Here is a 14,899-nt window from a genome sequence, read left to right as displayed (position 1 = left end):
CTTGCGCCCTCTGATGACCTACGCTGCAAACCAGGTGGCGCAGAGGCAAACCTTATCTTTCAAGACAGTCCTCTAGCCAACTCAACACAGGTCTTGTGGCTCAACAAGGCACAAGAAGTGAGCCCCAACTCGGTATGATGTCATTTGTGACTGTTGACCGTTTGGGCCATTAGTTTATGCGAACGAACCGGCGCGTGCTCCGCATTCTGCGGGAAGCCAGGCAACAAGGGACCTTGGCCTACGCGAAAGAGCGATCTTCATCCAGCACCACACTCACAACCATCTCATAAACCATGGCCGACATCACCGAGGAGCAGAGAATCGAGATCAAGGCTGCCTTCGATCTCTTCGACACCGGTACCTGGCCTACTGTCCCTCTTTTCTGCGGGCCTGCGCCTCCCCCCCCGCTCTTGATCATCTTTCCTCGCTGCCCTTGTCGTGCCATTTGTACCACTACATGCTCCCACTATCAACGCCATCACTCATGGAATGTTGATTGTGTCAGATGGCAACGGCAGCATCAGCGCTACCGAGCTCGCCTCCATCCTGAAGAAGATGGGTACCGAGGCTTCTGAGTCCGAGCTCAAGGTAAGCCTCTTCTTGCCTCTGCCCTACTTGTAGTCTTCGCTCGACGGTTGTTGACTGTGAACCCCTCCCGTAAAGGACATGATCCACGAAATCGACGTGGATGGAGACGGTGAGATCCAATTCGAGGAGTTCCTTCTCTTGTTCTCGCGTCACAAGAAGAACCAGCTGCCCGAGGATGAGGAGCTGAGGCAGGCCTTCAAGGTCTTCGACGCTGATGGCAATGGCACCATCTCCAAAGTCGAGCTCAAGCGCGTCATGGATATGCTGGGCGAGAAGCTCAACGACGCCCAAATCGACGAAATGATGAAGGAAGCTGACACCAACGGCGACGGCGAGATCGACTTTGGCGAGTTCAAGAAGATGATGGCCAGCAAGGGCCTCTAAAGCCCCCCCCCCTTCTTCCCTCCTCTACCAGTCTCTGATAAAGGGTGTACGAAACGGTGCTACGCGAACGACACAAGTGACGGTCGTGGTGGGTGTGGGCGGCGTTGGTGAAGCTGTTGTATTGGTCGTTCATGTGGTGGTGGCCAAGGTTGGAAAAAGGGGTGTTCGGTTGGGGTTCTCTTCTCTCTTGGTGATACACCGGCGGCAGGAGGCGCGGCGCCAGTCATGACGTCGCCGTTGGCGTCATCTCTTTCACTGGCACACGGTGACGGCCTCCCCCGTGACGGCCTGGCTCGTGTTCATCTCTGAGAGAGAGAGAGAGCGGGCGCGTGAGCAGACCATCGGCTATCAGGTGGTTGGGGCACGAGCGTGTGTGTTGTGTTGTGTGTGTGTGTGTGTGGGTGTGTGTGCAAGGGGGAAGGTGTTCATCGGTACCGACGCCGCGGTTGGGGATGTAGGGCAGCTGGCGGGGCACCATGGTGATGCAGTCGGGGATGGGGCACACGGAAGCGCAGAGGGTGCAGCCGGTGCAGTCGTCGGTGACGGTGGGGATGTGGGTCTGGGCGTCGAACTTGATGGCCTGGTAGCCGCTGTCGTTGCAGGTCATGTAGCACTTGCCGCAGTTGATGCACTTGTCCTCGTCGACGAGAGCCACCACCTGCTGCTTGTTGTCCAGGTCGTTGTAGCACCCGATGCGCGGGAGGGCCGTGCCGAGCACCTCGCCCAGGGTGAAGACCTTGGCGGGCGCCGGGGCGGGGGCGGGCTTGGGGGCGGGGCTCTGGAGGTCCTTGGCCAGCCACACGGACTTGCGCAGGGCCTTGTTCTTGTCCTCGTAGGGGCCAAAGTGCGGCAGGCCCGTGCCCTGCTTGGCGCGCACGGCGGCCGGGTCGACGCGCACGGCGGGCGACTGGTACTCCCACTCGGCGTGGTCCTCGCGCGACTTGAGGTACAGGGCGGCCTTGAGGCCCGTGATGTAGTCCTGCACCACCGTGAAGTCCTGGTTCTGGATCGACGAACAGATCTGCACCACCGACGCGCCGCACTGCAGGAACTGCAGCGCCACCTCGGCTGAGTCAATGCCGCCCGTGGCGAGGATCGGGTAGTTGGGCAGATAGTTGCCGATGGCCGACACGGCGCGCAGGGCCACCGGCCGCGTCGCGTTACCGGACACGCCGCCGTAGGTGGTCTTCTTCTCCTTGCCGATCGACGGCCACGCGCCGCCGTCCGACGTCTTGATGCCCATCAGGCCCGAGATCGTGTTGATCGCCGTCACGCCCGTCGCGCCTGCACCGCACCGTTTCTCGAGGTCAGCACGCACGCAGGCCCACAGCACACCAACACACGCGAGACACGCCACACGACACACGCGAGTTGGTGGTGGTGGTGGTGGGGGCAGCAGCACGCACCGCCCTCCTTGGCCGCGGTGGCGATCTCGCGGATGTCGGTGACGTTGGGGGTGAGCTTGGCGAAGAAGGGCACGTCCTTGGCCACCTCCTTGACCCATCGGCAGATGTCCCGCACGAGCGCCGGCTGTCCGAGAAAGAAGAGAATAAGATTAGGAAAAATGGAAGAGAAATCGCGTTGAAGGGGGGAAGGCAGGGGGGTGCGAGTACGTTCTGGCCGCAGGCGAGACCCATGCCGCGCTCGCCCATGCCGTGCGGGCACGAGAGGTTGAGCTCGAGGGCGTCGGCGCCCGAGGCCACGGCCTTCTTGGTCAGCTCCTGCCAGTCATCCTTGTTGAACGCGCACATGATCGATGCTGCAGCATCACCAACGCACGACGACGTTAGCAACAACGGGCCGTGTGTCGTGTGTGTGTGTGTGTGTGTGTGTGGTGTGCAAAACAAAATAATTACCGATGACGACGCGGTCGGGGAAGTCCTGCTTGAGCTCGGTGATGGCGGTGAGCCAGTAGGCCTCGGTCTTCTCGGAGATGAGCTCGATGTTGAGGAAGGCGCCCTGGTTGGGGCCGAAGCGGTGTCCGCTGGTGGTGCCGCGCACGATGCGCGGGGAGATGTTGGTGACGAGGTCCTTGACCAGCGAGAAGGTCTTGGTCACGGCGAAGCCCCAGCCGGCCTCGAACGCGCGGCGGATCATGTCGCCCGACGTGCACGGCGTGGCCGACGCGAGGCCAAACGGGTTGGGGAAGCGGATGCCGGCGACGTCGATCGAGATGTCGACCTCGTCGATGGGCGTGTAGAACTGCGGTAGCTGGGGCTCCTCGGGCACGCTCAGCCCGTGCAGGGACTGCACGTACTTGTGCATGTACCACGACGCCGTCTTGCCGTCGTTGGTCGCCTCCACCGACGTGCCGTTGCCCACCATGTCACCACCGCAGAACAGCCACGGCGCCTGGAGTGTGATCGGCCAATCATCAAACCACGATCAGTGCCACGTCAGCATAAACACTTGGAAAACAATTTTGTGGAATTCCATTGAGCAAGGAGGAGGCGATGTGTGCGTACGTGGGTGGCCTGCATGGTGTTGGTGTCGATCTCGGCGGTGCCCCACTTGCCGAAGGTGAGGGGCGCGAGGGCCTTGCGGAGGTCGGGGTCGATGCAGGAGCCGAAGGCCGAGATCACGTAGTCGCACTTGAGGCGGATGAACTGGTCCTCGTCGATGCGGTACTCGCCGTCGTCGCCCTTCTCCATCTTGTAGAGCTCGATGGCGACGATGCGACCCTCCTTGACCACCACCTGCTTGGGCTGCATGTAGGGCAGGAACTCGCAGCGCTCCTCCTTGGCCAGCTCGCTCTCCTCGGGCACCGCACGCATGTCGGGGATGCCGCGCCTGAAGGCCACGATCACCCGATTGGCTCCGCACCGGAACGACGACGTCGCGCAGTCGAACGCCGTGTCACCCGCGCCCAACACCACTGTGTGTGCGCGTGTGTTGTGTGTGTGTGTTGTGTGTGTGTGTGTGTGTTCCACACCAACCAAACCAACCGAGAGATCAGCACTAGACCACTGGATAGATGATTGGTTGTGGTGGCGGGGTGATGATCGCGTACCGACGCGGCCGTGGAGGTCGGGCAGGTCGGACTTGCAGGAGCACATGCCGGGCTTGCTGCCGGCGCTCACGCGCGGGAGGAAGTCCTTGGAGGTGAAGTAGCCCTCCTTCTCGCCCACGCCGTCAAACACCTCCACCTTCTTGGGCTGTTTGTTTGGGTTGCACAATCGGGGCGTGAGCCGCCGAGCTCGGCAACAAAAAGGCAAAGGAAGGAAGGAAAGAAGAAAGAAAAAGGGGGCAAAAAGGAAAGCGGTGCACGTACAGCGGGGAGGCCGATGCCGAGGAAGATGGCCTCGTGGCCGTCCTTCTGGAGGGAGTCGAAGGTGATGTCCTTGCCGAAGGTGGTGTTGTACTGGATGCGCACGCCGAGGTCCTGGAGCAGGCTCAGCTCGAACTGGACGACGTCGTAGGGGAGGCGGAACTGGGGGATCTCCGTGCTGGAGAGGCCGCCGGGGAAGGCCTCCTTCTCGAAGATGGTGAGGTTGGTGTAGCCCATGCGCGCCAGGAACGTGGCCGCGCTGATGGTGGCCGGGCCGCAGCCGATGAAGGCGATCTTGGTGCGGTAGCTCTCCGGCAGGGCGTCGACGTCGAGGCCCGGCGCGCGGATCTGGTGGATGTTCATCTTCTTGAACATCTCGACGGCGAACTGCTGCAGGCCGCCGATGTTGATGGCGCCCTCCTCGGTGCCGGCGAGGTTGCACCCGCCCACGCACAGGTCCGACGTGGGGCACACCATGCCGCACGTCAACCCCACCGGGTTGTCCGACAGAATCTGCTTCGCTGCTCCGTAGTAGTTCTAGGCCAGCCAGGCAGGGAGGAGAGAGAAGAGAGCAAAGAAACACGACACCACGACACGACACGACACGACACGACACGGACCACACACGCGACCGGTGAGCACAGGCGGGGAGGAGAGGCAAGTCGGCGTGGCAGAGGATGACAGAAGAAAGAAAGCTCCGGAGCCAAAATTAATTATGTCCCACTCCGGTCAGACATGAAACGTGAAACACACGCGCACGAGCCGTACGCCCGGCAAGGGTTTGACCACGCCGGCAAACGCACAAAACAAACAACAACAACGACGACGGAACAGATAAAGAACAGGCCGGTACCTTGGTGGAGATGGACGAGATGAAGGCCTTGACGTCGAGCTGGGTCGGGCAGCTCTTCTGGCAGGGCGCGTCGGCGCACTTGAGGCACCGGTCGGCCTCCCACAAGGCGCCGCGCTCGGACAGAGTGGTGTGCTTGATGTCGCTAAAATCTTTCTTCAAATCGCAGCCCTGGAAAAACAAACAAACAAAAACGAGGGTTAATATCGCTGGTATTGCTGCACCAAACAACAAATAAATCTTTGTGCAGGTGGTAGGCAGCTTTATGCAGAAACGTCGCACAGCGACCACCGGTGCGTTCAAAGGCGTTTGATTGCGGAAGGTCGAACGTACCGACTGGCAGCCCTTGTTGCGCTTCCAATGCTCCTTGGTCTTGGTGGTGACGGCCGTCGGCTTCAAGCTCGCAAAAGGCTTCACCTTGGGGTGCAGAGCCAGAATCTAGAGTTGCGGAGAGAACAAAAATCAAAACGAGATTAATAATTGTCGATGCAAACATGGACCGTCCCGAGTAGTTGCGTCGCCAGGTGAAGGGTTACCTCGATGTCCTTGACGGCGGACACCTTCTTGGTTTCGGTGGGCACTGGCGACTCCATTATGCAGGTAGAGTATCAAAACAAAAGAAGTACAATAATAATTATAAGGGGGAGAAGGATGCAAATGGGTTGCGCGCGAAGGTGTTGACTGGAGTAAAGTTGTCGCGCTTTCCCCTTTTTGTAGGGTGATGACGAGCTGCCAGCCAACCCGCAACCGATTTGCAGGGATGAAAATGGGGCCGGAAATGTCTGGTATTCAAGTGCATTTCACCGTGCTATTTTCCTTGTTGCTTTTCCTGTCTTGCTTTGTTTGCAAGCCCAGCAAAAGATGGAGCGTCCTCCCGGGTCCGGCTATCGCGATCGTTCGAGGGATCACCGAGACTCCCGCGGCCCTCCTCGTAGAAGCAGTGCACCCACCGGCGGCGGTGGGGGCGGGCGCGGTTTCTACAGCGGCGACAGGCGCGGGCCGCCTCATCACGGCGGAGGCGGCTATCAATCGCCCTACGGGGGCGGGGGGCGCGACTCTGGCCGCCGAGGTGATCACCAGGGAGGCGGTCGCACCAGCAAACGGCCGCGTTACGACGACAAGGACGACGTGGAGAGCCGCCTCACCGCCCTCATCGTGCGCATCGGCGACAAGAGCGCCTCGCCCCTTGAGGCCAATCTTCAGGGCCTGGCCGAAGCGCTCGAAGGCGATCTTGCTCATCATGGGCCGCAAATCACCAGCATGCTCTTTAGCTGGTTCGCACCTCTCCTCCGCTTACTCTACGTCGGCTGCTGCCATGTTTTTTTGTTTTTTGTTCTTGTTTTTTTTTGGCACGTTGGCCACTGTGCACACTGGTGGGCAATGACTGATGGCTCTGTATGAATGCGGTGCGTTGGGCGGAGGGCAGCATTACGCAGCTGCCGGTGAAGACGCCGGTGTACGGCACGCTGGTGGGCCTCATCAACGCCAAGAACGCCGACTTTGGCCGTGAGGTGGTGAGCAAGGTGGGCGAGCGGCTGCAGCAGGCGCTGCACGATCGCAGCGCGCTCGACGTGAAGCTTCTCACCCGCTTCCTGGCCGAGCTCGTCAATGCGCACGTGCTGCCCGCCGCCGATCTCGTCGCCCTGTTCGACCTCCTCCTCGCCTCGGCGGCGGAGCTCGACGACTCGCTGCAGCACAGCGACCTCGAGCACTACGCCTACGTGGTGCTCATCACCATCCCCTTCGTCGCCGCCACCCTGCTCCGCGACCTCCCCGACGAACTCGACCGCCTCCTGCGCACCCTACAGCGCTACGTCGACGCCCACAAGTGCCCCATCAACCCCCTCACCCTCGTCTACCCCGACCCCGAGGTGCTCCACCTCCTCCCTGACCGGTACATGCTTTGGCCGCGCGAGACAGTAACGACGGCTGGCCTTTTCTTTCTTTCTTTCTTTCTTTCTTTCTTTCTTTCTTTCTTTCTTTCTCTCTCTCTCTCTTTTGTGTTTGGCCTGTTTGGGCGGAGCAGGCGCAGGACTACTTTGAGAGCTACCTGTGGAAGCAGCTGGCGGAGCTCAAGGAGGACGGGTGGCGGAGCGGGGCCATCCTGCAGCCCTACGTCTCCTTCGAGGACCACCTGAGCACCGCTCCTCGCCACACCCTGCCCACTATCGCCCTCCCGCCGTCCTCCGTACGGAGCCCCTCGCCCCCTTTCTGAGCGTGCCTTTCTTGGGCCATGCTCCCTCCGAGTGATTGACCGATTGGTTGGTGGTGGCTGGTGGCTGGTGGCTGGTGGTCGTGGTGGTGGTCCAACACCAGACCGAAAAGGGCTACGGCTCGCTGAGGGGGCGAGTACAGACCTTCCGCCTGTTCGATGCGGCGCGGACGGAGTCTCCCGACATGAAGGCCTTCGATCGCTTCCTCCTTCAGGTAATAACAACACCCACCCACACGCCTGGCCCTTTTGGTTCTTCATAGGAGAGGAGTAACTAACGTCTCAAAAATGCACGCCGGGCGCGCAGGACTACATCGTGGACCTGCTCCACTTCTTCGGATCGGACCACAAGACGTGCACCAAGTTCCTGCTCACCCTCCCCGGCAACTTCAACTACCACAACCTGCTGATCGAGGTACTCCCACCACCAACCTTGGCCTTGCCAAGGCATCACCACTTTGGCCTCGCGGTCGGGGCGAAATCCTGACGTCGATTGCTCAATGTGCGGCCCGACACAACGCAGACGATATTCGGTCAGCTGTTCCTCTTGCCCACGCCGCCCTGCAAGCTCATCTACTACGCCGTCGTCATCGGCGACCTCTGCAAGGGCAGTACCGCCATTCCGCCCGTCGTACGTCGTCCCTCACTCCCCTTCATCGAATTGGTCTCAATTCTCAATTCTCACTTCTCGACTGTTCGGTTCCCGTGCTTTTTTTTGCCAGCTCGGGTTGGCCATCGACACGCTGTTCGAGAGGGCCGACATGATGGACGTGGAGTGTGCCGAGCGCTTCTGCGACTGGTTCTCCCACCACCTCTCCAATTTTGACTTCAAGTGGCACTGGCAGAAGTGGTACGCGCTCTCTCTTTACACCGCGCGCGATATGCCGGTGTGTAGCCCTCGGCCAGCGAGCCAACGCAGCAGTGTTCGTGTGTGTCGTGTGTCGTGTGGCCTTTCATGTTTCAGGGCGTACGTCCTCAAGATGAACGAGGAGGAGCCCAAGCGGCTGGCGGTGCGTGAGATCCTGGAGCGCACCATGTGGCTGGCCTACTACGAGCGCGTGGCCCGCACCCTGCCCGAGGAGTTCATCGAGCTCATGCCCCGCAGACCGGCCCCCTTCCTCAAGTATGCCGATGTCGCCGCCGAGGTACCCCTTCCGGATTGCCCGCCACACCCGCGTACCATTCCTCTCGGAGGCCGCTCACGAGCGCCCATGGTCATGCCGTGTGATCCTGCAGGACCACGAGGCCTACGCGTCGCTGCTGGCCAAGGTGAGGGCCAAGGAGAAGTCCGAGCAGCTGCGCCCGTGGCTAGACTCGCTCACCTCCATCTCCACCGAGAGGCGCCTCGACCTCGCCCTCCACGCCCTCCTCGAGGCCGGCTGCAAGAGTTTCTCCCACCTCCTCAACGTGCTCGAACGGTTCGCTTGCCTACTACCAACACACACTCACGCACGGGGCCTCTATACCAACAACAACAACACAATCACCCAATTATCAATCAACGGAGAGCGGGACACTGCTGACGTGTCGGATTGCTGTTGGCTGTTTTGGCGCGTAACAGGTATCACGCCCTCCTGCGTAGCCTGGCCGGCACCGTGCAGGCGCGCCTGGCGGTGACGACGGCGGTGGGCGAGTTTTGGAAGCACTCGCCACAGCACATCATCATCACCCTCGAGAAGCTGATGACCTACCGCATCGTCGACGCACACTCCATCGTGCAGTGGATCTTCTCCCACCAAGTGCTCCCCTTCTTCACGCAGTGCGTACCCCCCACCACCACCACCCGACCCCCATGTTTGCTATTACTCCCTCCCCTCACATTCCGCACATAACTCATGTGGCCGCGTGCTTCATCATCATCATCACCACCGCCATCACCGTTTAGGGGTTATCTGTGGGACATCCTGCGCAACACGATCGACAAGACCGTCATGCGCACGGAGGTCATGCGCAAGGAGCTCAAGGCCGTGCAGCCCGACCAGCAGCCCGCCCTAGCAGAGGCCTCGGGCGCGTCGACAACAGCGACCGCAGTGGACGACGTCAGGCTGCAGCAGGCTCGCGAGAGCTACCAGACCGCGCTGCGCGACCAGAACGACCTCCTGCTGCTCGTCTTCCAGGTACGACGCCCTCACGTTGTTGTTGTTATTATTGTTGTTGTTGGTGACCAATCCCACCTATGTGGGTGGTCGCTCCCAATGGGCTCCGCGTCTGTTGACACTGCCCCTCGAATCGCGCGCGTGCAGAGCTTCGTGGTGGTGCTGGCCAACCACCTGGCCAACAGCCGGGAGCGAGATGCCGACCCCTACGACGCCTGGTACCGCTCGGCCATGGGCCACTTCAAGGAGGTCGCCCGAAGGGTATGTCATCAGCATCAGCATCATCATCAATGCCAATCAAGGCCGCGCACCCTCACGCCTCCCCTTTTTCCTCTCTCTCCTGTTCGGCGGTGCGCAGTACCATCGGGAGGCCAAGGCTCTGGGCGCACCCCTGGCCGACGCGTTTGCGCAGAGCTCCGACCCGCGCATCACCGACGTCCTCACCCACCTCCACCAGTTCTAGGCCCACGTCGACGGGCCTTGGCTGGTTGGTTGGCCTCGCCTGGATCCCCCCCCTCCGCCTTTGTGCGAACCAGCCAAGGTCGGAGGCAACAGCATTAGTTTTGAAAAGCAGAAAACAAATAACAAAAACAAAAATCTCACTATTTATTTTCAATTTTCTTGGCGCGTTGGAGAAGACCTGATGGCCGCGCGGGCAGCTGCGGTTCGTCCTCACCACCACGGGCGGCGGCGGCAGCCCCGATGGGAGGCGTCCGGCCCTCCCTTGCCGCCTTCCCTCGCCCTCTTCCGGTGCCGCCCAACCTTGCCTTACCCCCCCCCCGCTCTATCGGACCCGGAGCTGACCGTGGCGTGCGAGCTGCGCAGGTGCTGGGGGGAGGAGGCGGCGGCGAGCAGCACGGGCCTGGTGGGCACGGCACACCTGACGCCGGTGACAGCCCTCCATTTCACTCCGACGTCGTCATCGTCGCCGTCGCCGCTCCTGCTGCTGAGCGGGGACGAGGCCGGGGACCTGTGCCTGTGGCACCTCCCGCCCTCCGTGGCCGCCCGCCCGCACCACTCCTCCACCTCCGATGCATCGGAGCGGAGGACTGCTGCCGGCCTCTCGTCGTCGTTGTCGTGGCAGCCGCTGGAGCCTCGCGCCACCGTTTCGGAAGCCCACCGCTCCACCATCAACCAGTATGTAGCTCCCCCAAACTCCGCCACCACCCATTACGCTTGACCCCATCAATGGCCATCGTGTCGTGTGTCGTGTACGCCGTGTGTGCGTGCGTGCGTGTCGTGTCGTGTGTGCGTGTGTGTGCGTGTGTGTGTGCATGCGTGCGTCGTGTGCGTCGTGCGCTTGTGTAATGGTGCCCTGCAGGGTGAGCTGCAGCGCGGGGCAGCCCGGCATGGCCGTCACGTGCTCCGATGACCGGGTGCTGCGCCAGTGGGACCTCACCCGCCTCTCCGCGTCATCGTCGTCGTCGTCGGCCGTGCGGGAGTACTGCGGGCACGGCAGCTTCGTCAACGCGTGCGACCTCGACCCGACCGCCCAGTTCCTGGCCTCCGTACTATTTGCCTTCCCCTTCGACGGGCCCGTCGAGACAGGCAGTGGTGGCCAAGCGGTCGTGCTGATTGGATTCTCCCCCTTCGGTGGTCATGGTTGGTGTCGTGGTGGTGGGATGTACCCGCGTGCGTGCGTGTGCGCACAGGTGAGCTTCGATGGGACCCTGCGGCTGTGGCACCAGGAGGTACGCGAGGCGGTGTTCCAGCTGCGCACGGGCCAGGGCGCCACCTCCGTCCGCTTCCACCCGGACGACTTCCGCTACCTCTTCACCGCGGGCCCCGGTATCTACCATCCACCCCCTCACCCCATTTCCCCCCCGCCCAATCTTCCCCCCCGAAGTCTGGGACAAACGTCGCCCTTGTTTGGCTGGATGGCAGGGGGCGTGCACCTGTGGGACATCCGCAGCCACCACACCTACGTCACCATGCTACACTCGTCCCGGGACTCCAACGGTACGTGTTGTGGCGCCCCACATCGTGCATCGTGCATCGTGCATCCGCGTCCTGCCTCCCTCCTTTGTGCTTATCCCATATCATCGTCATCATCGTCATCATCATCGCTACACGCTGAACGGCGGCCAGACGTGGCCATGGAGTGGGCGCACATGTGGGAAGATAAGCCGCCCCCGCCTGTACCCCAGGCCTTGGCGCCTCCTACGGCGGCATTCGCGGAACCCGACATCCCGCTACTCACCTATGCCGTACGTGTCCCCCTCCCCCCCACAAGCGTGTATGCCCCTCTCCGCGCGCCCCGCCCTGATGGCTTTCATCTTTTGCCCCGCCTGCCGCTCGTCGTGTGTCGTGTGTGTCGTGTGTCGTGTGGTCATGCGTGTCGTGTGGTAGGCCGCGACGCCGGCCGGGGTGAAGCGTGCGTTCGACCGGTTCAGCAAGCGGTGGGTGCTGCCCTTCCGGGGCCACCACCCGCGCTCCTCGGTCTACTCGGCGGCGGTGACGCGGGACGGCCGCCACCTGATCACCTCGGCCACAGACGGCACCCACAAGCTGTGGGACGTGCCCTCCGGCCGCGGCCTGGCCACCATGGACGGACACAGCCCCGCCCACGCCACCCGCCCTGCCCTCGTACGATCCCGCCCTCCTCGTCGTCGGCGTGCGGGCAATCAATTATTATCCGCGCTCACAACCAGTCGATTGGCGGGGTATTGGTGGGCTGCAGTCGAGTGATGACCGGTGGCTGCTGTGTGGCTCGCGCGAGGGGCACCTGCTGGTGTGGCGCGTCTTCGGCCCCAACGAGCCATCTGTCGACCCCGAATGCGACCACGGCGACGAGCAGCAACAGCAGACCGCAGGCGCTCAGGGCGGCAACTGGGAGCGGCGGGTGGAGAAGCGGCACGCCTACCCCATCACCGCCCTCGCCCTTCCCGACGACGGTACGGGTACCTCCATTCTCGATCTTGGGGCCAGCCGGCCAGCCAGCCGCCATGGTTCCCGCCGTCGTCACCGCGGCTCTACGGACTCACGACGTGTGCGATGGTGGGTGTGTGGGTGCGATGCGTGCGTGTGACGCAGACACGATGGTGGCAACGGCAGACGAGAGCGGCACCATCCGGATCACGTCGGCCTACCGATAGCCCGCCGGCCAGCAGACGGCAGCAGCAGCTGCAGAATTCCGGCGTTGCGGGTCTCCCCCAAGGCAGGGCGCCTGACGGATGGACCGATTGCCCCACGCGACAAATAATAATCATCACCATCGAGGGAGGAGGAGGGACTAGCCAGAGGGAGGAGGAGCTCCAGCGTCACGTGGTGGTCGTGGTCGTGGTGGTGGTGGTGGTGGGCAACTGATAGGGAGTAGTTGTAGTTGTAGTGGTGGCGACGGTGGCCAAGAAGCGCGTACAAGAGAGGAACAAGAGTCCCTGGTCCCTCCATTGAGGGCTACCCACGACGGCAGTACCAGGGCGGCGGCGGAGACGGCGTAGTAGTAGTACGGGGCGTGGTCTCCTACACGTAGACGCCGCTCCACAGGAGCAGGAAGAGGGTGCCGAAGCCCAGGAACAGGGAGGCGAACGAGGCGATGAACAGCTCCTTGAACAGGTTCCTCTTCTTGTCGCCCGTTTCGTTCGTTGTGGTCAGCTCGTACCTTCAGCCCCCAACAGAAATGTCAGGAAATTACGCAATTCGAAGAGGCGATTACCAGAGGTTACAAGAAATCAAGAAGATTTGGGGGGGGGGTGCGCGTACACGAAGAACCAAGTGAGGAAGAGCAGGCCCACGCTGGTGAGCACGACGGCGAGCGTCGGGTACGCCGAAGTGCTGACGGGGCTGCCGTACGCAAACAACTGGGCCGAACTCTACGCCAACACCACCCCATTAGCGCAGAGTCTTCATGCACGACGTGACCAAAAACGTACCATTTCGTGGTAAGATGGGCGATGGACGCTGAAGTCGCTGCTCTGTTTTCCTACGCTTTTTTTGGCTTCGGGTGCATTCCTAGCATTCCAGCAATATCGGCCAAGAAATTCGCTGTTTCCTCCTTTTCTTCTTTTCCATCATTCACCCACGCAAGATGGAGGTGGAGCAGACCAGCACGATCGAGCGCCCAACAACCAACATCGACGAGGGGCTCTACAGCCGGCAGCTGTATGTCCTCAACCATGCCGACATGCTCAAGATCACCGCCACCGACGTGCTCATCGTTGGCCTCAAGGGACTTGGCGTTGAGATCGGTGCGTGCCGCCTCAGTCCTCTCCTCCAGCTGCAAACGGGCCTGCCTGCTTTTTGCTTTCCAGCTGCTTCCCCTTCCCCTCACTCACGCCCGGCTCGTGTGTGTCTGCTTCGTGCGTGCGTGCGTGCGTGCGTGCGCCCTTTTGGTGGCTGGCCACGTGCAGCCAAGAACCTGGTGCTGGCCGGCGTACGATCGGTGACCCTCCACGACGACTCCCCCGTCGCCCTCTCCGACCTCTCTGCCCAGGTGCGCGCCCTCCTGCCGCCTTGGCCCTGCTATCGGTGCTCGCTTGCGGACCCCCACCCGCAGAACGTGGGCCACGTTCCCCCCAAAGGCAGCTGGCGTGGCGTGTGTCGTGAGACGGCACGCGCGCGTGTGTGCCGACAACTGTAGCTCACCAAGCCTCTCGTGTGTGCGGTGGGTGTGCGGCGACGACGGTGGGCATGTGCAGTGCTTCCTGCGGGAGAGCGACGTGGGGCGTGCGCGTGCGGAAGCGTGCGTGGACCGGCTGGCCGAGCTCAACAGCTACGTGTCCGTTTCGCTCCTCTCGCGACCCCTCAACGCCCAGACCGTCTCCTCCTTCTCCGTACGTGGGCACCTCGCCCTCCTCCCCTCCCAATGCGCCCCCGACCAGCGCTGACCACACAGGCCGGTCGTGTGTGCGGTGTGTGCGGTGTGGTGTGTTTGCACACAATGCGCAGGTGGTGGTGGTGACGGAGGCCGGGTGGGGCCAGAAGCTCGAGGTGGGCGAGTGGTGCCACGAGCGGGGCGTGGCGTTCGTGGGCGCCGAGGCGCGCGGCGTGTTCGGGAGCGTGTTCTGCGACTTTGGCGAGGCCCACACGGTGCTGGACCCCAACGGGGAGCCGCCCTTCCAGCAGATGATCGCCTCCGTGACCCGCGACAAGCCGGGCGTGGTCACCATCCTCGACGACCGGCGCCTCCAGCTCGAGACCGGCGATTTCGTCAAGTTCACCGAGGTGCGCGGCATGACCCAACTCAACGACGCCCCGCCCCGCCCCATCACCGTGCTCGGTACGTGCCCCGTCCTTTCCTTCGAACGACCGCTGCGCGCCCTTGTTCTCGCTCGCTCGCGGGCAGAGCACCGACTCACTGTGTTGTTGCCTGGTCGCCTGGTGTCGTGGGCGGTGTGGGGCGCGATTCGTGTGGCGACCCTGGGCCAGGCCCCTACACCTTCTCGATCGAGGACACCACGGGCTACGACGAGTACCTCTCCGGCGGATACGTCGTCGAGGTCAAGCCGCCCAAGACCCTGCGCTTCGTACAACGCCACCATTGCCACCACCACCACCACCAC

General features: G+C 62.4%; 6 protein-coding genes across 6 annotated transcripts in view; 4 read left to right on the top strand and 2 right to left on the bottom strand.

Moving 5' to 3' along the window:
• Nucleotides 1-293: 293 nt before the first annotated feature.
• ACA1_192080 (uncharacterized protein) lies at nucleotides 294-972 on the top strand (the record flags this gene model as incomplete). Its single annotated transcript, XM_004336443.1, has 3 exons — nucleotides 294-357; nucleotides 506-588; nucleotides 664-972. The coding sequence occupies 3 exons, from the start codon at nucleotides 294-296 to the stop codon at nucleotides 970-972; spliced, it is 456 nt and encodes a 151-aa protein (XP_004336491.1).
• Nucleotides 973-1,224: 252 nt separating this feature from the next.
• On the bottom strand, nucleotides 1,225-5,683 carry ACA1_192070 (uncharacterized protein; the record flags this gene model as incomplete). The annotated part of the gene is made up of 11 exons (XM_004336442.1): nucleotides 1,225-1,277; nucleotides 1,408-2,256; nucleotides 2,379-2,502; nucleotides 2,586-2,731; nucleotides 2,829-3,324; nucleotides 3,438-3,847; nucleotides 3,983-4,127; nucleotides 4,244-4,777; nucleotides 5,094-5,261; nucleotides 5,424-5,528; nucleotides 5,627-5,683. The coding sequence occupies 11 exons, from the start codon at nucleotides 5,681-5,683 to the stop codon at nucleotides 1,225-1,227; spliced, it is 3,087 nt and encodes a 1,028-aa protein (XP_004336490.1).
• Nucleotides 5,684-6,487: 804 nt separating this feature from the next.
• ACA1_192060 (initiation factor eif4 gamma, middle, putative) lies at nucleotides 6,488-9,861 on the top strand (the record flags this gene model as incomplete). The annotated part of the gene is made up of 12 exons (XM_004336441.1): nucleotides 6,488-6,961; nucleotides 7,117-7,278; nucleotides 7,407-7,517; nucleotides 7,610-7,717; nucleotides 7,826-7,933; nucleotides 8,025-8,152; nucleotides 8,267-8,447; nucleotides 8,539-8,720; nucleotides 8,864-9,061; nucleotides 9,188-9,419; nucleotides 9,546-9,659; nucleotides 9,757-9,861. 12 exons carry the CDS (start codon nucleotides 6,488-6,490, stop codon nucleotides 9,859-9,861), a joined length of 2,103 nt encoding a protein of 700 aa, XP_004336489.1.
• A 180-nt stretch (nucleotides 9,862-10,041) lies between these two features.
• ACA1_192050 (multiple WD domain, Gbeta repeat domain containing protein) lies at nucleotides 10,042-12,493 on the top strand (the record flags this gene model as incomplete). The annotated part of the gene is made up of 10 exons (XM_004336440.1): nucleotides 10,042-10,062; nucleotides 10,096-10,148; nucleotides 10,224-10,535; nucleotides 10,720-10,966; nucleotides 11,051-11,186; nucleotides 11,283-11,357; nucleotides 11,487-11,605; nucleotides 11,748-11,984; nucleotides 12,079-12,292; nucleotides 12,432-12,493. 10 exons carry the CDS (start codon nucleotides 10,042-10,044, stop codon nucleotides 12,491-12,493), a joined length of 1,476 nt encoding a protein of 491 aa, XP_004336488.1.
• Nucleotides 12,494-12,860: 367 nt separating this feature from the next.
• On the bottom strand, nucleotides 12,861-13,230 carry ACA1_192040 (uncharacterized protein; the record flags this gene model as incomplete). The annotated part of the gene is made up of 3 exons (XM_004336439.1): nucleotides 12,861-12,999; nucleotides 13,101-13,181; nucleotides 13,226-13,230. 3 exons carry the CDS (start codon nucleotides 13,228-13,230, stop codon nucleotides 12,861-12,863), a joined length of 225 nt encoding a protein of 74 aa, XP_004336487.1.
• A 195-nt stretch (nucleotides 13,231-13,425) lies between these two features.
• ACA1_192030 (ubiquitinactivating enzyme E1 1, putative) overlaps nucleotides 13,426-14,899 on the top strand; it is a gene marked incomplete at both ends in the record, with an annotated part of 5,612 nt that continues 4,138 nt past the window's right edge. The window contains 6 exons of the mRNA XM_004336438.1: nucleotides 13,426-13,585; nucleotides 13,748-13,770; nucleotides 13,831-13,905; nucleotides 14,036-14,170; nucleotides 14,286-14,616; nucleotides 14,766-14,863. Of these exons, the coding sequence (XP_004336486.1) occupies nucleotides 13,426-13,585; nucleotides 13,748-13,770; nucleotides 13,831-13,905; nucleotides 14,036-14,170; nucleotides 14,286-14,616; nucleotides 14,766-14,863 (822 nt within the window). The remainder of the gene's footprint in view (nucleotides 13,586-13,747; nucleotides 13,771-13,830; nucleotides 13,906-14,035; nucleotides 14,171-14,285; nucleotides 14,617-14,765; nucleotides 14,864-14,899) is intronic.

Source organism: Acanthamoeba castellanii (genome assembly GCF_000313135.1).
Source record: "Acanthamoeba castellanii str. Neff unplaced genomic scaffold scf7180000084749, whole genome shotgun sequence".
Classification (NCBI taxonomy): Eukaryota; Discosea; order Longamoebia; family Acanthamoebidae; genus Acanthamoeba; species Acanthamoeba castellanii.
This window is presented reverse-complemented; position numbering and strand designations above follow the sequence as displayed.